This window comes from Pristiophorus japonicus, chromosome 1 (assembly GCF_044704955.1).
Source record: "Pristiophorus japonicus isolate sPriJap1 chromosome 1, sPriJap1.hap1, whole genome shotgun sequence".
NCBI classification, from domain to species: domain Eukaryota; kingdom Metazoa; phylum Chordata; class Chondrichthyes; family Pristiophoridae; genus Pristiophorus; species Pristiophorus japonicus.
In genome coordinates this window covers 489,730,012-489,756,331 of record NC_091977.1, presented here as the reverse complement: position 1 = coordinate 489,756,331, position 26,320 = coordinate 489,730,012, and the positions used below count along the sequence as shown (strand labels likewise).

Genomic DNA, 26,320 nt, shown 5'->3' with positions numbered 1-26,320 from the left:
AACTGTGGTTAGCAACTCAACGGTGGTCCACTCTAGGGTTGGGCATGAGGAGGAAACAGAAGCACACAGCTGACATTGTTTAGCCATTTGTGTGTCATGCTACTTGCCATTGTGCAGCCTCTGCAACAATAATGTGCATAAAATCATAGAATGGTTGCAGCACAGGAGGCGGTTAACGTAGGTTAACGAACAGAAAAAACCCTCCACATAAAAAACAAAATAGTATTTCTAATCATTTGTAGATTTACAAACGTGCCAACTAATGGAGACGTGGAGAGATTTACTTTAATTACTTACAGAAACAAACTGCTCTAATCTTTGCCAATTTTATTTTTCAAGGTTTTTTTTATTGTTGAATATTTAGTAATTGTAAAAAACGAGCTTAGCCAAGGTATTGGCTTTTTGTTGCTTCTGCCCGAGAACGTGATGAATGGCCCTAACTGCACTGCTCCTTGTAATAATGCAGGTTAACGGGGAGCAGTGGAACTGGGAGCAAGGTTTCTGCTTCCTAGAGGCTTCCTGATCCCATAAGTAATAAATCAAACATGCTGGTGATGTAGTTTGCAAATAACACTCAGGCCTTTTCTGATTTGGAGCTGGCTGCAGCCGTTTAAACAGACAGTATATCCTGTCTTGAGGCAGCTGGTAAAGGGCTTGAAGGGTGCACATTTGTATGCTGTTCTCAATTGCTGCACTCAAACTCTTCCCCCCTCTCTCTTATGGTATTATAGCATTGCAAGGGAAGGGGAGAAGAGGAGGGCGTAAAAGTTGGGACGGAAAAGTTAGACCCAGTCCTGCCTATTAAAGTGGCTCCTTTTTCTTTTTTATATTTCTCTTAAGCTCTAAATATTCATCCAATTGACCAACTATCTTCAGCATCCTAGGCCCAACTATAATCAGCTGCTTCATCAATGATCTTCCTTCCATGATAGAGTTATAGAAGAAGGGCTGTACGTTGATGATTACACATTATTCAATACTATTTGCAAATCCCCAGATAATGAAGCAGTCCATGTCCCCATACAAGACCTGGACAATATTCAGGCTTGGGCTAATAAGTGGCAGGCAATGACCATCTTAGGCATTGACCAGAACTCAACTGAAATAACCAAATAAATACCACAGCTACTAATGCCTGTCAGAGTATTCTATGGCAAGTGTCTGAACTTCTAACTCCTGCAGCCTCTCCACCATTTACAAGTCACAAGCTAGCCTGAATGGGTGCAGCTGTAAGAACACAAGAAGCTCAACACCATCAAAACAGTCCAGTTGATCAGCACCCCATTTATGAGCTTAAATATTCACTCCCTCCACCAATGGCGCACTGTGCCTGCAGTGTGTACTATCTACAGGATACACTACATCTCGCCAAGGTTTCTTCTTGAATCATAGAATGGCATTCAGCCTGTTGAGCCTGTGCCGTTTCTTCGGCAGCACTTTCCAATTTCGCAACTTCTAGCACCCAGAAGGACAAGAGTAGCAGGTGCATGGGAACACCATCACCCTTACATTCGCTTCCAAGTCACACACCATTTTGACTTGGATATAGATAATCGCGATTTGTTTATTGTCACTGGGTTAAAATCCTGGAACTCCCTACCTAACATCACATGAACTTAAGCGGTTTTAAGAAGGCGACCCAACACCACCGTCTCAAAATCACTGCGACTTCGCTGTGTGGAAGATTCATTGCACCGTTTCCTACACAGCAAAGTCACAGTGATTTAAAAAAAAAATTTTTCAGGATGTGGGCATCGCTAGCAAAGCCAGTATTTATTGCCCATCTCTGTAGAGATTCTCCTTCAACCAACAGTATCAAAGAACATATGTCTACATAGCAATTGTGACTATACTTAAAAGGTAATCATTGGTTGTATAGCCCTTTGGGATATTCTGAGATATCAAACGGCTCTATATCAATGCCTGTTCTTTCTTTACAAGATTGAAGGAAACTTGCAATTTGCGTTTGATACATTCAAGCAGACATTTTTTTATTACGGTTTCACGCACCTATTATAGGGATCATCGTCAATCGATCAGAAATAAACACAACTATTGCTTTATGAACGAGAAGAAACAAAAAGCAAACCAAACAAGACGCGTTGAGAGACAGTACCCTCAAATGTGGTTTTGTTAAGACCAGTCAAGATGCCGATTAACCTGCTTCAAATTACATTAATATTTTACAGCTTATTTTATACGTAGCATCTGTGTAATTTATCGATTAAATATCAATGACTGTCATTGAAATCTGAGTTATGTTGTACACCTGTAAATCCAAATGTTCTGGAATTTATCACTTAGCTCCATTACTTGGGGGATCTATGAAGACCAATATTACGAAGAATAACAAGTGCACTACAATGGGCCTTGGATAGGAAAAATCAGCTATATTTCCTGCTTCTGATCAATGTTCAGTAACTCTTGATGATCCATGTGTGTAATTGTGTGAGAGAGAGGGAATGAGTGAGAGCGGGTGAGTGTGTGAGAAAGTGCGAGTGAGACACCGTGAGCAAGAGTGCGAGAGAGAGAATGAGAATGAGAGAGCAAGTGTAAGTTTAAGAGAAAATGTGAGTGCGAGATGAATGCGATAGAACATCTACGAGAGTAAAAATGCATGAGAGCACATTCGAGAGAGAATGTGTGAGAAAGATTTTGTATGTGTGAGAGAAAGAAAATATGAATGTGTGTGGTCACACGAGAGAGAGAGCACTGCTTGACATTAGAATAAGGCTCGGCTGTGATCTTTCCACATGATAGCAGGTGTCAGCACCTCCAGGAAAGAAGGGAAGAACATTGGAGGCAGGGGTGGGGGAGGCAACACAAACATACACAAGTACTTATTTAGGAGTGTTTTTGAGCAGAGGAGCAGTTGATGATATGGAAAATGTTGATGAAAAAACTTCACTTTCACAGTTCACAACGTAACCTGTATTGTTTGAAATACTGCTGTCATAAAATGTTTGCTCTCTATTACACTACACATGGAAGTGGAATAAAACCCGATGAAATATTTTCACTTCATTCAATTCTTTTGAGATCATAAACAAGGCAGAGACGACAGCCATTACTGAATCTGATCTATCTGATGCTGACACAGCCCAAGGGAGCCACTCCTTGGTGCTATTCCCCAAAAACCATATTTACCTGCTGTGAAATTTGACCTGGACTAATCGAAAAGTAAAGTAGCTTCCAGTATCAATACATTTATTGTCTGAGTGCTGGATTACTCTGGGATTCAAGCTGATTAAGAAACCATTACTTTCCTTCCCTCTGCTAATTTTCTCTTCTCCCTTCCAGAAGATGTTGACTCTTATTTGCTGCAGTGCCACTGGCATCGGCTGCCCTCAAGTACCTTGTTCCCGTGGTCATTCTTCATGTATAATCTGTGCAGCGAATGTTAGAATCATAGAATGATAAAGCCCAAGGGATTCCAAGGGAAAGTGACAAGTTGGAGCCAAAATTGGCTCAGTGGCAGGAAGCAAAGGGTAATGGTCGATAGATGTTTTTGTGACTGGAAAGCTGTTTCCTGTGGGGTTCCGCAGGGCTCAGTATTAGGTCCCTTGCGTTTTGTGGTATACATCAATGATTCAGACTTCAATGTAGTGGGTATGATTAAGAAGTGTGCAAATTATACAAAAATTAGCCCTGTGATTGATAATGAGAAAGAAAGCTGGAGACTGCAGGAAGATATCAATGGACTGGTCAGGTGGGCAGAAAAGTAGCAAATGGAATTCAATCTGGAGAAGTGTAGGTAATCCATTTGGGGAAGGCTAACAAGGCAAGGGAGTACTCAATAAATGGTAGGATACTGAGAAGTGTCGAGGAACAGAGGGACCTTGGAGTGCATGTCCATACATCCCATTGGTAGCAGGACAAGTAGATAAGGTGGGAAAGAAGGCACACGGGATACTTTCCTTTGTTAGCTGAGGCATAGAATATAAGAGCAGGGAGGTTATGTTTGAACTGTATAAAGCACTAGTCAAGCCACACAGCCTAAGACCCTCACGGTTGACAGTTCTGGTCACATTTCAGGAAGATGTGATTGAACTAGAGAGGGTACAGAGGAGATTTTCAGGACTGGAGAACTTTAGCTATGAGGAAAGATTGGATAGGCTGGGGTTGTTTTCTTTGGAACAGAGGAGGCTGAGAGAAGACTTGATTAAGGTGTATAAAATTATGAGGGGCTTAGATAGAGTGGATAGGAAGGATCTATTTCCCCTAGCAGAGTGGTCAAAAACCAGGGGGCATAGATTTAAAGTAATTGGTAGAAGGATTTAAAGGGATTTGAGGAGAACTTTTTTCACCCAGTGGGTGGTGTGGGTCAGGAACTCACTGCCTGAAAGGATGGTAGAGGCAGAAACACTCATCACATTTAAAAAGTACTTTGATATGCACTTGAACTGCCGTAACCTACAAGACTGCGAACCAAGAGCTGAAAAGTGGGATTAGGCTGGATAGCTCTTTTTCGGCCGGCACAACCACGATGGGTCGAATGGCCTCTTTCTGTGCCGTCAATTTCTGCGATTCTATGAAAGCACAGAGAAGCTGGGAGAAGAATATACTTCCCTGGCTCTGTCCCCCTGTAAATGTTTCCCAAGTATTTATTCAATTCCCCTTTGAAAGTTACGACTGAATTTGCTTCCAACACAACCTTTCAGGCAGTGCATTCCAAATCACAATAAATCTGTGTTCTGGTTACCAATCTTTCTGCTACCGGAAACAGTTTCTCCTTATTTACTCTATCAAAACTGTTTATGATTTTAAACACCTCTATCAGATCTCCTCTTAACTTTCTTCTCCCAGCTTCTCTACATAACTGAAGTCCCCCATTAGTACAATTCTAATAAATCTTTACTGCACCCTCTCTAAGTCTTGGCATCCCTCCATAAATGTGGTGCCCAGAATTGAACACAATACTCCAGCTGGGGCCTAACTATTGTTTTATAGAGGTTTAGCATAACTTCCATGCTTTTGTACTCTTATGCCTCTATTAATGAGGCCTCTATGCTTTTTTAATGGTTTACTCAACTTGTCCTGGCACCTTCAAACATTTGTGTACATATACTCCCTGGTCTCTCTATTCCTGCACCCTCTTTAAAATTGTATGATTTTGTTTATATTGTCGTTTCTCATTCTATCACATTCACTTTCACTGAAACATGTACTTTCATCTGCCATGTGTCTGTCTATGTCCCCCTGATGTCTGTTACAATCCTCCTCATTGTTTACTACATTTCTAAGATTTGTGTCATCAGCAAACTTTGAAATGATGCTGTATACCCAAGTCTAAGTCATTAATATATATAAAAAAGAGCAGTGGTCCTAATACCAACCTCTGGGGAACACCCACTGTATACTTCCTTCCAGTTTGAAAACAACTGTTCATCACTACTCTCTGCTTCCTGTCCCTTAGTGAATTTCATATCCACACTTGTCCCTTCAATCCCAATGCCTGTTGGCAAGTTAATATTTACACGGATTGGGGGAGGGGCAGATTTGACCTGGTTCTCACCCATTCGCCACATTCCAGTAAGAATCACTGTGTAATGATCAAGTGGGGAAGCCCTGGCTGATTTTCTCCCTCCCTAGTTTAAGGATGCCGACGTTGATTGTAGCCAATGCTTATGACTGCACCGGGGAAGATTCGCCAATTTAGCACAGACTAGGTGAGAACGGCTCAGTTCTAAAGCACACTTACCAACTGAACCGTCGATTCAGCATCAAGAAACTAGCCTTAATGAAAGTGACAACTGTTCAAGATAATTCATTTTTACACTAGATAAAAATAAAACCTTTACCTTATCTTTTGAAACTTTGTGTGAAAAAGGGCATGTCCCATCGGTTTTTTTGCACGTTCCACGTAGGAATCTGCCAAAACGAAAGTGGAGATTAAAAACTGCCATGGGCCTCTGCAGCTTTCGATAGCCCTGAAGTGACTGCCTGCGACTGTTCCAAAGGAGTGCTGTTTTGACTGCACAGTAGTCACTTTACATAATGAGTATACACCACCAAAACAGAAATGAAACAAGTTGGCTGGTACTGTATAACTACGGGGAAAATGGAAGGTTTTAGTACAGTGGTTTCCTGTCGCAATGTCAGACACTTGGATAGATACAGACATGCAACACTGTTCCAAATTATATTTTGCATCGGCAGGGTGCCATCCAGAACTCCCTCTGCATCATTCTTACATCAGATATGAACATAGTTCTGCAAAAGAATGGGTTTCCACTTTGCATTCTGTGTTGCCCATCTCTATCTGTAACGGCCCTAGTTTCTATAATATTTTTTTGAATTTTAAGACATCTCATTTTGATGAGAATAAATTTCACCCAATAAATGGTTAATAATAATCTAATTCACTGGTATGGACGCACCTTGTACAGACTGCTACTTTTTCAGGGTCGTGTATGTAGGGACAATTGTCTCCTCGATTGCACTTTCCAAACCTGTTGTAGTACATGCAATATTCCTTCTTCTTGGATTTCTTCTGCTTGGCCAGTCTGATTATAGCCAGGCTGCGCTGCACGGCACGGCTGTGGGCACACAATATTTGGTTAGTTATAGGAAACTAGAGTCAAATCTTTCCAATCTATGTTAATTTAATTTAACACTGACAATAACTCTTTTAAAATAAGTGAATAACATTAATAGTAAAATCTATGAGGATACAGTTAGGTCCCATATGCAGTACAATGAAGAAAATGAAGAGGGCCTTGAGGCATTCATAATTCCTCTCATGGCAAGCTCTTCATCTTGGGTGCATGACATCACACGAGTGGGGAGAGAGGGGAGGAAGAAAACAAAATCACATCAAACTGAAAGCAGACAGTTGTACAAAGTGAGCGAACACAATCCAGGATTACTCGAGCTCTTCTAAAGGTGGTTGGCATTGGCCTGGGAGAAGGCTGTTTGCCTGGATTCATGTCTGTGGAAACAATGCACGAGGGCTTAAGAAACTTTCGAGTAGGAAACATCTTTAATAACCTTAATTGCATCCAAAGCTACAAGAAACATCGCAAAGGTACGGTTGACCCTATAATCCCCACAATCACAAACTATGATCATTATCTCTGAATTTCTAAAAAGGTTCCATGGCACACTGGTTAGACAGCAGTCAAAATCCTCCACAATGGTAGCTATTATTCTGTTTTTACTGTATTGTTTTTAAAAATGTTTTTGGGGGCAGGGGGAGAACATGAATGGAATTCTTAGTTATGGGACTAGAACTAGGTCACAGTGTAACCGGTTGAATAGTCAGTCTGTCCCTATGCTTCTGCCAAGACTTCTTGCCCTTGTAGGGAAGTCTTCTCTTCTTAGGCAGTACCTCGAATCGAGGATGACTTGCTTCTACGCCAAAAAGGGATGAGTTCAATGAGTTCACAGGTGTTTCAATTAAGGACCTAATATTCCAGGTTCTGAACTACATGTTGAAGGGTGGAAGATGCCTGTGCGTGGATTTTTTTTAGCGTGTGGTGGCTGTTGCACACCCTTGAACTAGGTCTTGGTCCAGTGGCAAGGGTTAACTAAGACAACTGGAGACCAGCTTTGCTGCACGGACCTAGTGTGCACACATATCACAGTGTGGGCTGGCCCGTGCTGCCTCTGGACCCTCGTCTCTTCTGGGCCCCGAACTCACGCCTCTCCTGATCACGTTGTTCTGCAATCTCTCGCCGCTCCTTCGCCCCGACCTCGCTGCTCCTGCTATACCTGCCCATGCTCCAATCACTAACGTGGGGTATGGTGACGCCCAATCTAGTTGTTCTCTTCACAGCAGTCACACGCTGTACCCTGTAGTGGTATGCTGCCACGCTGCTCCCAAGCCAGGAAGTGCCTGGTACCCAGTTGACACCTCCTCTACAGCAGCATGGCTTAATTGTTAACTCACTTGCCAAGTTGAGAATTGTGACCACTAAAATTGCAGCCCAGCATTCCATTGCTCAGATCTCTGGGATCCAGTACATCATCTAAGTGCAGACTTTACTAAAACAATGCCAGGTGTCGTGAATCCTGAACCGATATACTTGGCTTGCAAAACCTGACCCATTGCTTTTCTAAAAGCCAATAGACAGGTGCACAAATCAATCAAAAAGGCTAAAGGCCTTTACCTCAAGGGGTCTGGAATACAAAGGAGAAGTAGTTATGCTTTGGTCTGACCTTATATGGAATACTGCATTCAATTCTGGGCACTGCACCTCAGGAAGGATATGTTGGCCTTCGAGGGGGCAGATTTACCAGACTGATACTGGAGCTAATAGGGTTAAATCATGAAGACTGGTTGCATAAACTTGGTTTGTATTCCCTCGAGTTTAGATGGTTAAGGGGTGATCCAATTGAGGTGTTTAAAATGATAGAAAGGGAGCAATTCTTCCCCTCCTTTTTTGAGAGGGCTGACTCTTGCAAGAGTCCAGTTCTAGGCCCTAGGTTTTGAGGCCCTCCTGTACCTTGGCCAGATTCTCTTTCCATGTGTGAGTCTCGACAGTCTGTTGATGGCATGGTGATTATAGGTCGGGGCCTTCAAAGCAGCGCGGTGGCCCGACCCGGCATTCGGCGCGGCTACCCCGACCTGCAAGGACCATCAGCAGGTCGGGGTCTTCAAAGGAGCATACCACTTCAAGGTGCAGTGCGAGCCGGTTCAGGAGGGCGACGGCTGTGAAGTGGGAAACTGGATTAGACATCACCATAACCCAGGTTGGTGATTGGAGCGTGGGTAGGTACAGCAGGAGCAGCGAGGTCGGGGCAAAGGAGTGGCGGGAGATTGTAGAGCGACGTGATCAGGGCCCTGGAAAGGCATGAGTTATGGGGCCCAGAAGAGGCAAGGGCCCAGGGGCAGCACGGGCCAGCCAACACTGCGATATGTCTGCGCACTAGGTCCGTGCGGCAGAGCTGGTCTCCAGTCATCTTGGTTAATCCTTGCCACTGGAGCAAGACCTAACTCGGTCAAGCTCGCGTGTGTAATGGCCACCACACGTTAAAAAAATCCACGCACAGGCATTTTCCACCCTGCAACATGTAGTTCGGGATTTGGAATATTAGGTCCTTCATTGAAACACCTGTGAACTCATCCCTTTTTGGTATGAAAGCAAGTCATCCTCGATACGAGGGACTGCCTATGATGATGATTAAAATGATAAACAGATTCAACAGGTAGATAAAGATCGATTTCCTCTGGTGATGTAATCCAGAACAAGAGGGCACAATCTTAAAATTAGAGCCAGGACATTCAGGACTGAAATCAGAAAGTATATCTTCACATAAAGGATAGTAGGAATCTGGAACACTCTCCCCCAAAAGGCTATGGATGCTGGGTCTATTGAAACTTTCAAGACTGAGATCAATAGATCTTTGTTCGATAAGGGTATCAAAGGATATAGAGCAAAGGCAGGTAAATGGGGTTGAGATACATATCAGCCACGATCCAATTGAATGATGGAATGGGCTCGAGGTGTAACTGAATGGTCTACTCCTGTTCCATCTTCTTACGTTTCTAAAATAATGGGAAAACATACTTCTACTATATTAAAATCAAAACTTTCACATGAACCTATTTCCAAAGTTCACCATCATGGAATCTTGTGGGAATAAAATGGCTTCTATCGGCATCTCTTACAAAATCTGGGCTGCAAGTCACACCTTCACGCAGGTTTGTCACAGCAAGTTTGTCTGAAGCTGTGATGCAAGAAGCTATATCTACAAGGCCATTCTCACTTGCTGTAACACTCACAGGACTGCCTTCTGTGCTAGTGTGACTGAGGCACAGCAAATTAATGTACAATTTACACTGACAGTACACGTCAGAGCAAAACTCAACCTCCAATTTTAGATTAACCCCCAAGTTATGCAAATCTGGAAAATAAAATAAGACCATCCTGTTATAAACCAGAACAATGAGGAGATACATTAACTGACCTTGCAATGTGCCGATGAGCAACCGCTTTGGTCAGGCTGCTGGGTAGATAGAAGTCATTGCTGTCAAAATCAGCTTCCAACCTAACTGTTTGAAGGAAGGGAAGAACAAAAAAAAAATCAGACTCCTTCAGTCTACCCTTTCTCTTACAATCTGCAGTTCTTAACTATAAAGCTTGACACCACTAAATCATCAGCTCTTTATCTAGCTCATCTTCTGTTCTACTACTTCCAACATTAATATGCTGTGCAACGTGGGTCCAGTTCACATAAGCTTCCTCAATTAAAAAATGCTGTACACCTGAAATCAGCTGTACAAAAAGTCAATGATGTGAATTCCGCACATACTGGTAACTTAATACCAGACTTGAGCACAAGACCGGAGTGTGCAAACCCTATTCTGCACATCTGTTTCTTCCCTGGAGAGAGAAATGGCTGCAGAGGACATAAAGAATTCAGTTTAACCTTATGGAGGGTGGAGGCAGTACAGGATATATATGTGTGCTAATGCAGAGCCTATTTTGACTGACCGTGTATTGTTACCAGGGGGATCAGCATGGCTGGGATTCATTAGCTCTGTGAAAATTGCACTTAATTGACTAGAAAGAAAAACAGAGAATGAGAAAAAGCTAATTGACACATTGAGCCCACACTCCTTCTAACTTATTTTCAACTGCAGAAACAGAAAAATGCTGGAAACATGCAACCGGTCAGTCAACATCGTGGCTTCTCCTTTCGTGCCATCGTGGTTACCTCCTGTGTATCCATCCTTGCTCCCCTCCTGTTGTACATCTAAATGCTACTCCTTGGAAACAACATCAACAAGCACAGCTTCCACAAGTATTGTGATTACGCCCAGCCCCTTGTTGATGTCTTAGTGTGCATTGTCAGCATTTTCTATTTTAGTGCAGATTGCTAGCATTAGTGCTCTTTCTTATTTTATCATAGTTTAGATTGTTTCTTATTTGTTTAGAGATGATAAACAACAGATAAAACTACTAAGGAGGACAACATGAAAATGTGCTTGCCACTACTGCTTGAAGGTGACTAAGTGAAAATGATGAAACCGTAGCCAATTCTGAATCTCAGAGTCCGGTTTAGAGGGTGGCAGCAACTAGATAATGTTGATCATTGAAAACCAACCATCAAAAGTCAGTTGTTTGATTGCTGCCTTTGCCGTGTGCCTGTGCAATCCATCCCGGTTTCACAAATTACCCATTTCGCACGTGCACATGCTTCCTTTTTTATTATAATAAATGCCCTGCTCCCCACTTACAAGCCCATCTCTATCCTACCCTCTTTGAATTGGCCATATCATGGCTATTATTAAAAAAAGGGAAAGACTTGCATTGTATATTGTCTTGCACCACCTCAGGAAATCCCAAAGCATTTTACTGCCAATGAAGTACTTTTGATTTGTAATCACTGTTGTAATGCAGGAAATGCGACAGACAATTTGTGCACAGCAAGCTCCCACAAACAGAAATGTGACAATGACTAGATAATTTGTTTCAGAGATGTTGGTTGAGGGATCAATATTAGCTAGGACACCAGGGATAACTCTGCTATTCTCCTTCGAAACAGCATCATATGATCTTTTATGTCCAACTGAGGGGGCAGAATCATTGGTTTAATGTCTCATCCGAAAGATGGCACCGCAGACAGTGCAGCACTTCCTCAGAGGTACTGCACCAGAGTGCTAGCCTAGATTTGTGCTTACATGTCTGGTGTGGGGCTTGAACCCACAACTTTCTGACAGAAGAAACGCATGCTACCACTGAGCCATGGCTGACACCTAATGTGCACTGATAACAACACTTCATTTTTATTTTCCTGTTCTTCTTACAATATTTCCTCTTCCAAAGCTGTTGATTCTTTGTTGGGCGCTGTTCCATAGACAGCAATGTCCCTGCGCTCTCATCTTTTCAATAACTGTCTGTGATAACATAATCCAAAACTCTAGTATCCTTTGAGTAATTAAGTTTTGCCCAATTTCTCTTTTAACAACTATCTTCCTAATTTTTAACTTGTCACATGTGATGCAACTTTGGGTCTGATAAGATCAGTTCTATTTGCAAATGCACTATTCTGTTTGGCAGAGAAAAAGTCAAAACGAATCATCATTAATATCCTTTTGCTTCTTTTTTCTATCTATGTTGATCTTTTGATATTTCGAGAACTGTTGGCACCATGAGAGGAAAGTTACATAGTGACACGACACAACCTCAGCAATAAGTAGCGATAAAGTCAATAACCATCTGTATGTTAATTCAGCTTTGCCTCACCATCGGGTGGGGTAACTGCTTCCAGCCAGCTGATTAACTGAGTTACTGATTAACTCTACTGATGTTCACCCAGTTAGCCCTTCATTTAGACACTCCACTGAATTATTGAGGGAGTGCTGCACAGTTAGAAGTCCTATTCCTGAGACATTGGAGGGAGCAGTGTGCGGCGGCCAGGCCCGGAAATCAGAGTGGTCCCGGCCTGCAAGACCATCAGCAGGCCGGGGCCATTGGAGGGAGCAGCATACGGCGGCATACCACTGCAGGGAGCAGCGCGTGCTGCTGCAGGAGGGCGACGGCTACGAAGCCAGGTCGCTGATTACAGTGCGGGCAGGCACAGCAGCAGGGGCGAAGGAGCGGCAAGAGTCCGTCAACGGAAATGACTGGGGCCCAGGAGAGACGTGAATCTGGAGCCCAGAAGAAGCGAGGCCCCAGGCGTATCACGGGCCAGCCCACACTGCGATGTGTGTGCACGCTCGGTCTGTGCTGCAGAGCTGGTCTCCAGTTAGTCTTGGATAATCCTTGCTGCTGGACCAAGACCTAGCTCTGTCAAGCCCGTGTGGTGGCTACCACACGTTAAAAAAATCCAAGCACAGGCATCTTCCACCCTTCACGATGTAGTTCGGGATCTGGAATAATAGGTCCTTCATTAAAACGCCTGTGAACTCATCCCTTTTTGGCATCGAAGCAAGTCATCCTCGCTTTGAGGGACTGCCTATGATGATGACGATGATGCGCTCTCATATCCATTATTCCTCACCGCCCTTTATTCATAGGGAAGCCTCAACAGTGAGTGTTGGCGTGCTATTCAACTGGGTAGGAAATCATAGATATGCCTGAGTCGTTGTTCACCTAGTGTCCACAGACATGCACTTCTAAAAATGGGGAGGCAATAATTGAGGGGGAGGAAGCTAGAGCCATCCCGCCCTGCATCAAAGGAGACAAATAGGTGGGTAGAGGAAAATTTTTTTTAAAATCAGTTTCTTCTCCTGGAAAGTGCATACTTTTGAATGTGGGGGACGGGTATTCAGGGCTTTTTAAGACTGGTGCTGAGGCATATTCTAGGGGCAGAGTAGAGGAGGATCATTATTCTATATTTGGCTGTGCTATAAGTGACCTGGGTATGCTTGAATCCGATACTAAGGGCTCAATTTTCCCCAATTATCTGTGCCGTTTTTTTTGGAGTGTTATTTTGGAGTAAATTAAAATCTCCAAGTTTCCCCATCGTTTTTGCGCCAGCGTAATTCACTTTGGTTTGTTTTTTTTTAGGTTACAATTTTTTTACCCCAATGGGGGCCTGCCACCTGTGCCAATTCTAGCTAGTTATGCAAGTTTGGCCAACTACGATTTTTCTTAAGACGGCGTATGTGTTCACTCCAAAAAACTTTCTGGGCAGTTAACAATTCAGCGCAGATAAGAGAATCAGCACAGAAGATCCAGTTCCACGGCTGGGACAGCAGCAGCAGCGAGAATGGGTAATTATAACCTCTTTTACTTATGGGTTCTGTAGTACTGTAACAATTTCCTTTTTGTCTTTAATCTTGAATTAACTTTAATCTGGGTCTTTCGGCCTGGGCTAGGAGCGATACCGGCTCTGGGGGAGGGAGGCCTTTCGGCCTGGGCTAGGAGCAGTACTGGCTCCGGCATAGGTGGGGGGGGGGGGGGGGGGGGAACCTTTCCAATTCAGTTTACTTTTGGCACAAAGACTCTTTAATATTTTCATGTTGGTAAACTGCAATGTGCTTGTGCAGGTTGCTGTGAGCTGGCCAGAATGTTTTGTATGTTTCACTTTCCAGCCTCAGCCCGTAGTGTGTCCCTTGTTACCCTGGCAACCTGATCTTTCTGGTGTATTAAGGTCCACCCACGGCGCTTAAGGACAATGTGCGCCAGGCCATCTTCACAAGTTAAAACAGGGAAACTTTCAACTTTTTTTTGGCGTAGTCGGGCCCCCCAAAAAACGGGCTTAACTCTTCAAATACGCCAAAAAACGGCATTGGGGAAAATTGAGCCCTATGTGACTAAAGTGGCAAACATTCCAATCCCCTGCATTGACCATCTTTCACCTTGCTGAGCACAAATAAAACTCTATTTAAATAAGACAAATATGCAGGACCTAAAGTTAAATTCAACTTGGTGAATGATCAATAATTAGGAACAAAAGTGCCCATCTCCCATAATCCCGTCTTGTGTGTGCGCATGCATGAATCTCCATCTCTGTTATTCCCTCTCAAAGAAGGGTTCATTCCAACTGAACTGCGACCACATCTTGTATTTTACATAAATCACAGGGCAGAAGCAGGACTCTGCGAACAATAGAAAACAACTTCAGTTACATGACAACCTGTCCACATCACAGAGTGAAGGAGTGCAATTTAATTGCAGAGGACCCAGTGCTTGGTTGACTGGAGTCATCAATGACATAGGTGTTGTCAACCTGGCTCCCCATCTGTTCGATTGCGAGTAAGTGCTTACGTCAACTAATTTGGGCATGTTTTACACGCTCAGGCATTAAGAAACTGTCACAAAAGGGAATGGAAGCACAACGAACGGAATAAACAAGATCAGGAAATTAAAGAGGATACTTGGAGGTGAAGCTAACCAGTGTACCTGGAACACGTGTAAACATCTTGAATTCTCTTAGGGAAAAAGAAGGGCGGTAAGAGAAGGGATAACCAGCCGTGGATAACCAAGGAAATAAAGGAAAGTATCAAATTAAAAACCAATGCGTATAAGGTGGCCAAGGTTAGTGGGAAACTAGCAGATTGGGAAAATTTTAAACGACAGCAAAGAATGACTAAGAAAGCAATAAAGAAAGGAAAGGTAGATTACGAAAGTAAACTTGCGCAAAACATAAAAACAGATAGTAAAAACTTTTACCGATATATAAAACGGAAAAGAATGACTAAAGTAAATGTTGGTCCCTTAGAAGATGAGAAGGGGGATTTAATAATGGGAAATGTGGAAATGGCTGAGACCATAAACAATTATTTTGCTTCGGTCTTCACAGTGGAAGACAAAAATTGCTGGTCACGGGAATGTGGGAAGGGAGGATCTTGAGATAATCACTATCACTAGGGGGGTAGTGCTGGACAGGCTAATGGGACTCAAGGTAGACAAGTCCCCTGGTCCTGATGAAATGCATCCCAGGGTATTAAAAGAGATGGCGGAAGTTATAGCAGATGCATTCGTTATAATCGACCAAAATTTTCTGGACTCTGGGGAGGTACCAGTGGATTGGAAAGCAGCTAATGTAACGCCTCTGTTTAAAAAAGGGGGCAGACAAAAGGCAGGTAACTATAGGCCGGTTAGTTTAACATCTGTAGTGGGGAAAATGCTTGAAGCTATCATTAAGGAAGAAATAGCGGGACATCTAGATAGGAATAGTGCAATCAAGCAGACGCAACATGGATTCATGAAGGGGAAATCATGTTTAACTAATTTACTGGAATTCTTTGAGGATATAATGAGCACAAAGATTAGTGGGAAAGCGGGTTGTGTAGAGGACACAGAGAGGCTGCAAAGAGATTTAGATAGGTTAAGCGAATGGGCTAAGGTTTGGCAGATGGAATACAATGTCGGAAAATGTGAGGTCATCCGCCTTAGGAAAAAAAAACAGTAAAAGGGAATATTATTTGAATGGGGAGAAATTACAACATGCTGCGGTGCAGAGGGACTTGGGGGTTCTTGTGCATGAATCCCAAAAAGTTAGTTTGCAGGTGCAGCAGGTAATCAGGAAGGTGAATGGAATGTTGGCCTTCATTGCGAGAGGGATGGAGTACAAAAGCAGGGAGGTCCTGCTACAACTGTATAGGGTATTGGTGAGGCCGCACCTGGAGTACTGCGTGCAGTTTTGGTCACCTTTCTTAAGGAAGGATATAATAGCTTTGGAGGGGGTACAGAGATGATTCACTAGGCTGATTCCAGAGATGAGGGGGTTACCTTATGATGATAGATTGAGTAGACTGGGTCTTTACTCGTTGGAGTTCAGAAGGATGAGCGGTGATCTTATAGAAACATTTAAAATAATGAAAGGGATAGACAAGATAGAGGCAGAGAGGTTGTTTCCACTGGTAGGGGAGACTAGAACTAGGGGGCACAGCCTCAAAATACAGGGGAGCCAATTTAAAACCGAGTTGAGAAGAAATTTCTTCTCCCAGAGGGTTGTGAATCTGTGGAATTCTCTGCCCAAGGAAGCAGTTGAGGCTAGCTCATTGAATGTATTCAAATCACAGATAGATAGATTTTTAACCAATAAGGGAATTAAGGGTTACGGGGAGCGGGCAGGTAAGTGGAGCTGAGTCCACGGCCAAATCAGCCATGATCTTGTTGAATGCCAGAGCAGGCTCGAGGGGCTAGATGGCCTACTCCTGTTCCTAATTCTTATGTTCTTATGTTCTTTCTCTCAACATACACACTATCTGAACACCTCAAACACAAGAACCTAAGAATTAGTAACAGGAGTAGGCTATACGGCCCCTCGAGACTGCTCCACCATTCAATAAGATCATGACTGATCATCGACCTCAACTCCACTTTCCCGCCCGATCTCCATATCCGTTGATTCCCCTAGAGTCCAAAAATCTATCTCTCTCAGCCTTGAATATACTCAACAATTCAGCATCCACAGTCCTTTGCGGTAGAGAATTGAAAAGATTCACAACCCTCCGAGTGAAGAAATTCCTACTCATTTCAGTTTTAGATGGCCGAACCCCTATGCCCCCAGTTCTAGATTCTGCAGCCAGGGGAAACAACCTCTTGGCATCTATCCATGGATGTATCACTTTTCCCATAGAGTTTTTATTTCTCAATGAAATGTATATTTGTTGAGAATTTTGGAATATTTCTGGACTAATGACCATTAATTCGCTGAGAGTAAGCTATCCAATTGTCTTTATATACACAATAGGAAAGCCCTTTGACAGGGTTACTGCTAAATAATTTATTGATTTACATAGAAATACATACAAGCTACAGCAAAAAACCGGGCCATTGAAACCAACCAATATGTGTCGGCATTTACCTTCTATGCAAGCAAACAATCGTAATCATGATTACCCTCCCTGATCTCATATCCCTTCATCCATCTTTACAATCTGATCTTGAATGTTAACATAGTAGCAGAAACTAACTCTGGAAATGAATGCTCTGATTTAAATCTCTTACATTTAATCTTGTATCTCCCTCATTTCAAAGACTGCAAAATCTATTAAAAACAATTTGTTTTTATCTACCCTGTCCCATACTTTCATTATTTTAAACACTGCTATCATATCACCTCCTAATCTGTATTGTTCTAACAAAAATGTCCCAGTTTCTCCTTATCCTCGGCATCCTAGTGAATCTGCATTGTACCATTTCTAAAGTCTCAATATTCTTCCTATGGTATGGAGCCTAGTACTGTACAAGTACTGTGAGGTGTTATTAAGGTTTTAAATAGGATCATTACCTCTTGACATTTTATTGTATACCTCTTGTGATAAAACCTAGAATTCAATTAACTTTTTTTTTACTGCCTTATCAACCAGAGGTGATGCACCTAATGTCCTGTGAACCATTGCCCCCAAATCATTCTGCTCTTCTACAGCACTGAGAGCCTACTTCCATTCAAAGTATGATTACTGCAAGGTTTTTCCACTAAAATGCATCACCTCACACTTACTGGCATCAAATTGCATCTTTTAACCCATTCCCCCATCTCATCAATATCCTTTTGCAAGTTTCTCTGATCTTCTATAATAAATGATACCTCCTAGTTTGATATCATCTGCAAATTTGAACATCACTCCCTCTAGGTCTGTATCCAAACTATTGATATGTACAATGAACAGAAGTGGCCCCAGAATTGAACCCACTCCCAACCAATCTGAAAAACTGACTAATTCCTCTTACCTGTTTTTCCCCTTCTAACCAATTTTTAATCCAATGCTATCCTCCTGCTAATTCCATACCTCTTTAATTATCTGCAGTAATCTCCTGTGTGGCGTCTCATCAAAAACTTACCAAAAGTCCATGTACTCTTACATTTCTCCCATCTCTATCCTCTCACAGAAGGTTGAGGTTTGCCAAGCATGATCGTCACTTTTGAAATCCTTGCTAGCTACTTCTAACTATTTCCTCTATCTAGATATGTGGTCATTTCATCCTTAATCGAAAGCTCTAAATATTTTCCCGACTGCAAATGTTAAGCTAACTGGCCTGTAATTAGCCAGACAAGCTCTGTCTCCCTTTTAAAAAATTGATACAGGTTGAACCTCCCTTTTCTGGCACCCTCGGGACCTGGTCTGTGCCGAATAATTTTGCTGGATGAGGGGAGATCAGCGGCCGGGGGGGGGGGGGATCGGCACCCCGGGCTGGCCCGAAGTGTCGGCAGGTCCCGGGCGGGCTGCGAAGGATATGTCAGCGGGCCGGGCGGACCCTGCGGGTCCAGTGTCAGCGCGACCCCAGGGGCGTTGGCATGGCCCCAGCGGGTCGAGTGTCAGCGCGACCCCAGGGGCGTTGGCATGGCCCCAGCGGGCCGAGTGTCAGCGCGACCCCAGGGGCGTTGGCATGGCCCCAGCGGGTCGAGTGTCAGCGCGACCCCAGGGGCGTTGGCATGGCCCCAGCGGGTCGAGTGTTGGCGCGACCCCAGCTGACCCGAAAAGTTAACTCTGCTTCCTCTCCAAAGGTGCTGCCTGACCTGCTGAGATTTCCAGCATTTTCTGTGTTTATTCCAGATTCCAGCATCCGCAGTATTTTGCTTTTGTATCAGGACTCGCCTGTTCTCCGATATCTTTCTCTTTAGTAAAGACTGATGCGAAGTACTGATTAAATATTCATTTTTGATCATCATCCATAAATCGACAATCCTCTCCTCTCAGATGTCTTACCTCACTTTTAGCAATTCTCTTTTGAATGATATATTGTAAAATACTGTTCCTTTTGATGTTTTTTTTTAATTTCTTACTCTAAGCTTTCCTTATCCTGCTTTTAACACCGTTTCTTGCTTTTTATATCCTCCTTTAGTTTTTTCATCATAATTGTAGTTGCTCATCCTCATGAGCCCCCTTCTTCAATGTTAATTTGTTTCTAATATTTATCCATGACATCCTAAAACAACTTCAATTTATACAGCGCTCTTAATATAGAAAAAACACCCCAAGGCACTTCACAGAGGTGTAAAGAAAGAAAAATACTTGTATTTATATAACGCCTTTTATGACCTCACGATGCCCAAAGCTCTTTATAGCCAATGAAGTACTTTTGAAGTGTAGTCTCTGTTGTAATGCAGGAAACATGGCTGCCTTGCGACAGCAAGATCCCATCATAAACAATGAGATAAAATGACTATATAATCCATTTTAGTGATGTTGATTGAGGGATAAATATTGGTCAAGACACTGGGGAGAACTCCCATGGTCTTCTTCAGCGCAGTCAAATGAAAAAATGGACAGCAAACCAAAAAAAGAAGTTAGCTTAGTCAAAGTGGTGCTTTATAAGAACAGCTTTAAAGGGGAGGAAGTATTGATGGAGGTGGTTACGGAAAGAATTCCACAGCATTAAGGCCGGAACAGCTGAAGGCACAGTTGCCAATGCTGGGGCGAAAGGAGAGGAGAATACACGAGAGACCAGAGTCATAGGTGTTGTGTATTGCTCTGGTACATTAAATGTACGATAAGTACAATGGTGCACCACAGAGGGCGCTGTGGTGGGAGACCTGAAAGTACCTGCACGAGGCAGTATAAAAGGCTGCCCACCACACCTGTGGAGCACTCTGGAGCTGTTCAATAAAGGACTAACGTCACAGCAGTTAGTTCAACACCAGACCGTGTGGAGTCAGTGATTTGTGTGCTACATACACCACATTGGCGACAAGAAAGCGGACAAATTCCACGCAACCATGGCTACTCCGGGCTCGCTAAAGGATTTTACCGTGGGCAATGATTGGGAGGCCTTTACGGAAAGGCTCGAGTACTACTTCACAGCAAACGATCTGACGGAGGACACGAACGCACAGAGAGAAACGTAAAGCGATATTGCTTTCCAGTTGTGGCGATGAGGTTTACTGTCTCATCAGGGATTTGCTGGCACCCGGGAGCGCCAGGGACAAGTCATATGAGGAGCTGACTGAACTCATTCGTGACCAGTTGAAACTGAAGGAGAGCATCCTCATGGCCAGATACAAATTTTACCATCACTGCAGACCCAAGGGCGAGGATGTCACCAAATATGCTGCGGACCTCAGGAGACTCGTGGCGCTGTGTGATTTTGGCGCACACCTTGACGAGGCGTTGCGGGATGTTTTCGTCATGGGGATTGGCCATGAGGGCCTCCTTCACAAGCTGCTAGCCACGGAACACACAGTCACCCTGACAAAGGCCATCACCGTCAGCTGGGCATATATGACCTCGATGTGCAGCACCAAGTAAATGATCCACACAGTCTCGAACCCAGCAGGCACTGTCCACAGGATAGCGCCCACCACGGACAGAACTGCAGAGCGTGGCTCTGCCCGGGGCAGAGAGCACGGACCTCGGGGTCCTGGAACTCAGAGTCCGCTGAGGGGGACCAATCAAGCAGCACCATGCTGGTGCTGCAGAGGAAGCCATGGGGCTCACCGGTGCAGGTTTGCGGAGTACACGTACATTAAAGGCCACCTTCAGCGCATGTGTAAAAGAAATCGGACTCACCATGTGGCTGAGGAGATGGGGGATGATCCACTGTTCAGTGAGGAGCAGACAGAAGATGATGAGGCGTTGGGACTGTATACGTGCACCGACGATTCGCCCCCAGTAATAATGGAAGTAAAAATTGACGGAGTCCCAGTGGGATCGGGTCCGTCGTTGATGAGTCAGAGAACTTTTGATAAACTGTGGGGGAACCCGGCTGCACGACCCAAGCTGGTCCCGGTCACGGCAAAGCTGCGTACTTACACCATGGAACTGATAGCTGTACATCTGCTCTGCCGAGAACAGGTATCTCACGGGGGCGAGACACACGGTTTACCTTTATGGGTCATTGCAGGCAATGGGCCGACGATCCTCGGCAGAAGATGGATGGGAAAGGTCCGTGGGAGCTGGGAAGACTTCTTCACTCCCCCACAAACTGCTGCTCCCCGGGTTTCCAAAGGGCAGCGGCAACTGAGCTGGAGCTGCAGCAGCAGCCCAGAACTCCTGGCCCCAAGCAATCCTGCAGCCTCAGCCTCCACACAAGGTTACGGGTGCGGACCCATTGCCGGGGTGCGGGCCGGCGGGGTGCTGCGGTCCATCAGTGGCCGGGGGACCCACGCAGCAGAACAAGCGGGCGGCAGCAGCGGCCGCGATGGTGGCGGCCACGGTGGCAGCAGGAAAGGCGGCCACGGCGAGAACTGTAACGAAACGCCGCGCCGAGTTTGAGAGCACCAGCATCGAGTAAGTCCAGCATCAGCGCCAGAGGAAGAGGATCGTGGACAAATGCCTGAAACCTTTCCCCAAAACACTGCAAAATTCCCTCTCCCCACCTTCTGTGTTTCCCTTTCCCTCCTTCCATGTTTTTTCTTCTTCTTTCTAGGCCAGCTGAACACCTAAGATGGCGGCGCCAAACGGAAGCCTCGTGGGAGCCACAAGATGGCATCTTAAAAGGGAAATGCTCCTGGGCGTCTTAAAAGGGCCTCACACCACTGCGGTCCCCACATAAAAACTTTTGGACTTTTGTAAGGCTAGAGCGAGCCTAAGTGTGCCATGTGAATGTAGGATGATGGACTTATAACAAGAAATAATATTTTAATGCTGGGTGGTCACTGTGTTTAAAATAATGGACATGAATTGCGAATTACGACAAGAGTTAATATTTCAATGCTAAATGGTCACTGTGTTTAAATTCAGAGACGTGGATCCGTGACCAACATTACCAATGGGCTAATGCGTTTTTTGATTTCGGGGATTCCAGCAACGGCTTTTTGAACTGGGGCGTGCAGTGATGTTGTGTATTGCTCTGGTACATTAAATGTATAAGTAGTACAATGGTGCGCCACAGAGGGCGCTGTGGTGGGAGACCTGAAAATACCTGTACGAGGCAGTATAAAAGGCTGCCCACCACACCTGTGGAGCACTCTGGAGCTGTTCAATAAAGGACCAAGGTCACAGCAGTTAGATCAACACCAGACTGTGTGGAGTCAGTGATTTGTGTGCTACATACATCACAATAGGCGTGGAGAGTTCCTGAGGGGATTGTAGGGTTGGAGGAGGTTACAGAAATGGGGAGGGGAGAATTGTAAATTGGAGGTGTTGGATGACCGGGATGCAACGTAGTGATGAGTGAGTGGGACTTGGTGTAGGGTAGGATGTGAGCAGCAGAGTTTGGATGAGCTGAAGTTTACAGAGATGGAGGATGGGAGGCCAACCAGCAAAGTCTGGAGGTGACAAAGGCATGGATCAGAAGTTTGTACACAGATAGGGTAAGACTAAGGCAGGGTGGAGATGTTGTGCAGGTAGAGGCAGGCGGTCTTTGTGATGGAGGATATGAAGTTGGAAGCTCACCTTGGGGTCGAATAGTTAAACTATAAATAGTTTCCTTTTTAAAAAAAATGAAATATATTATTCTGCACCTTTGCAAACTATTTTTAAAAACATCCCACTATTGCTCTGTAGTCCTGTGTGCCAATTTCTCCTTTTACCTCACCTCAGACAGCTTAAGAACATAAGAAATAGGAGCAGACGTAGGCCATTTAGAAACATAGAAAAATAGGTGCAGGAGTAGGCCATTCGGCCCTTCGAGCCTGCACCGCCATTCAATAATATCATGGCTGATCATTCCTTCAAGTACCCCGTTCCTGCTTTCGCTCCATACCCCTTGATCCCCTTAACTGTAAGGACCATATCTAACTCCCTCTTGAATATATCCAGTGAACTGGCATCAACAACTCTCTGCGGCAGGGAATTCCACAGGTTAACAACTCTGAGTGAAGAAGTTTATCCTCATCTCAGTCCTAAATGGCCTTCCCCTTATCCTAAGACTATGTCCCCTGGTTCTGGACTTCCCCAACATCGGGAACATTCTTCCCGCATCTAACCTGTCCAGTCCCGTCAGAATTTTATATGTTTCTATGAGATCCCCTCTCATCCTTCTAAACTCCAGTGAATAAAGGCCCAGTTGATCCAGTCTCTCCTCATATGACAGCCCAGCCATCCCTGGAATTAGTCTGGTGAACCTTCGCTGCACTCCCTCAATAGCAAGAACGTCCTTCCTCAGACTAGGAGACCAAAACTGAACACAATATTCCAGGTGAGCCCTCACTAAGGCCCTGTATAACTGCACTAAGACCTCCCTGCTTCTATATTCAAATCCCCTAGCTATGAAGGCCAACATACCATTTGCCTTCTTCATTGCCTGCTGTACCTGCGTGCCCACTTTCAGTGACTGATGAACCATGACACCCAGGTCTCGTTGTACCTCCCCTTTTTCTAGTCTGCCGCCATTCAGATAATATTCTGCCTTCGTGATTTTGCCCCCAAAATGGATAACCTCACATTTATCCACATTATACAGCATCTGCCATGTATTTGCCCACTCACCTAATCTGTCCAAGTCACCCTGCAGCCTCTTAGCGTCCTCCTCACAGCTCACACTGCCACCCAGTTTAGTGTCATCTGCAAACTTGGAGATATTACACTCTATTTCTTCATCCAAATCGTTAATGTATATTGTAAAGAGCCTGATCCACATTTAATAAGATCATGGCTGATCTGATCATGGACTCAGTTCCACTTCCTTGCCCGCTCCCCATAACCCTTTATTCCCTTATCGCTCAAAAATCTATCTATCTCAATATATTCAATGACCCAGCCTCCACAGCTCTCTGGGACAGAGACTTCCATAGATTTACAACCCTCAGAGAAGAAATTTCTCCTCATCTCAGTTTTAAATGGACGGCCTCTTATTCTGAGACTGTGTCCCCTAGTTTTAGTTACGCTATGAGTGGAAATATCCTCTCTGCATCCAACTTGTTGAGCCCTCTCATTATCTTATATGTTTTGATAAGATCACCTCTTATTCTTCTGAACTCCAATGAGTATAGTACCAACCTACTCAACCTATCTTCATAAGTCAACCCCCTCATCTCCGGTATCAACCTTCTCTGAACAGCCTCCAATCCAACTGTAGCCTTCCTTAAATACAGATCCCCCTTGTAATAAAGGCCAACATTCAATTTGCCTTTCTGATTTCTTGCTGTACCTGTATGCTAACTTTTTGTGTTTCATGCACAAGGACCCCCAGGTCCCTCTGTACTGAAGCACTTTTTCTCTATTTAAATTATAATTTGCTTTTCTATTTTTTCTGCCAAAGTGGATAACCTCACATTTTCCAACATTATACTCCATCTGCCAAATATTTGTGCACTCACTTAGCCTGTCTATATCCCTTTGCAGATTGTTTGTGTCAACCTCACAATTTGCTTTCCCACCTATCAATGTATCATCAGAAAACTTGGCTATATTACACTCGGTCCCTTCATCCAAGTCATTAATATAGATTGTAAATAGTTGAGGCCCCAGCACAGATCCCACTAGTTATTATTTGCCAATCGGAAAATGACCCGTTTATCCTGACTCTCTGTTTTCTGTTAGTTAGCCAATCTTAATCCATGCTAATATATTACTCCAACCCCATGAAATTTTATCTTGTGCAGTAACCTTTTATGTGGCGCCTTACTGAATGCCTTCTGGAAATCCAAATATACCACATCCACTGGTTTCCCCTTATCCATCCTGCTCGTTACATCCTCAAAAAACTCCAGCAAATTTGTCAAATTGATTTCCCTTTCATAAAACCATGCTGACTCTGCTTGATTGAATTATGCTTTCCCAAATGACCTGCTACTGCTTCTTTAATAATGGACTCCAGCATTTTCCCAACGACAGATGTTAGGCTTACCGGTCTATAGTTTCCTCCTTTCTGTCTGCCTCCTTTTTTTAAATAGGAGCGTTACGTTTGAGGTTTTCCAATTCGCTGGGACCTCCCCAGAATCCAGGGAATTTTGGTTGAAATTACAATCAATGCATCCACTATCTCTGCAGCCACTTCTTTTAGGACCCTAGGATGCAGGCCATCAGGTCCCATTATTTTACCGTGTACTACTTCTTTAGTGATAGTGATTGTATCTCCCTCCCTATAGCCATTGATTATCCCCTATTGGGATGTTTTTAGTGTCTTCTACCGTGAAGGCAGACACAAAATATTTGTTCAAAGTCTCTGCCATTTCCCTGTTCTCCATTATTAATTCCCCAGTCTCATCCTCTCAGGGACCAACATTTACTTTAGCCACTCTTTTACTTTTTATGTACCTGTAGAAACTCTTACTATCTGTTTTTAATATTTCATGCTAGTTTACTTTCATAATCTACCTTCACTCTATTATTTTTTTAGTCATTCTTTGCTAGCTTTTAAAAGTTTCCCAATCCTCTGGCCTCCCACTAGTCTTGGCCACATTTGGTTTAAATTTTATACCATCCATTATTTTCCTTAGTTAGCCACGGATAGTTATCCCTTCTCTTACAGCCTTTCCTTCTCATTGGGATATATTTTTGTTGAGAGTTATGAAATATCTCCTTAAATGTCTGCCACTGCGCATCAATCATCCTATACTTTAATCTATTTTCCCAGTCCACTTTGGCCAACTCTGCCTTCATACCTTTGTAATCTCCTTTATTTAAGCTTAGGGTTTGAGATCCAACTTTCTCACCTTCCAATTGAGTTTGAAATTCAACCATGTTATGGCCACTCATTCCTAGAGGATCCTTTACGAGGAGAACGTTTATTAATTCTGTCTCATTACACAATACCAGATCTAAGATAGCCTGCTCCCTGGTTGATTCCGCAACGTACTGTTCAAGGAAACTATCCCGGATACACTATGAACTCTTCCTCAAGACTACCCTGGCCAATTTGCTTTGTCCAATCAAAATGAGGGTTAAAATCGCCCATAATTATTGCCGTTCCTTTTTTTTTAAACAAGCCTCCATTATTTCTTGATTTATACTCCGTCCACCAGTGTAGCTACTGTTAGGGGGCCTATAGACTGCCCACCAGCGACTTTTTCCCCTTATTATTCCTATCTCCACTCAAACTGATTCAACATCTTGATCTTCTGAGCCAATATCGTTTCTCACTAACAC

General features: G+C 43.8%; 1 protein-coding gene across 2 annotated transcripts in view; it reads right to left on the bottom strand.

Annotated features, from left to right (window-relative positions):
- Positions 1-26,320, bottom strand: part of zc3h3 (zinc finger CCCH-type containing 3) — a 345,175-nt gene that overhangs the window by 101,375 nt on the left and 217,480 nt on the right. For both annotated transcript variants that reach the window (XM_070895144.1, XM_070895151.1), the window contains exons 6-8: positions 9,913-9,997; positions 6,381-6,539; positions 5,802-5,871 (exon numbers count right to left, since the gene is read on the bottom strand). In XM_070895144.1, coding sequence (XP_070751245.1) covers positions 5,802-5,871; positions 6,381-6,539; positions 9,913-9,997 — 314 coding nt within the window. The remainder of the gene's footprint in view (positions 1-5,801; positions 5,872-6,380; positions 6,540-9,912; positions 9,998-26,320) is intronic.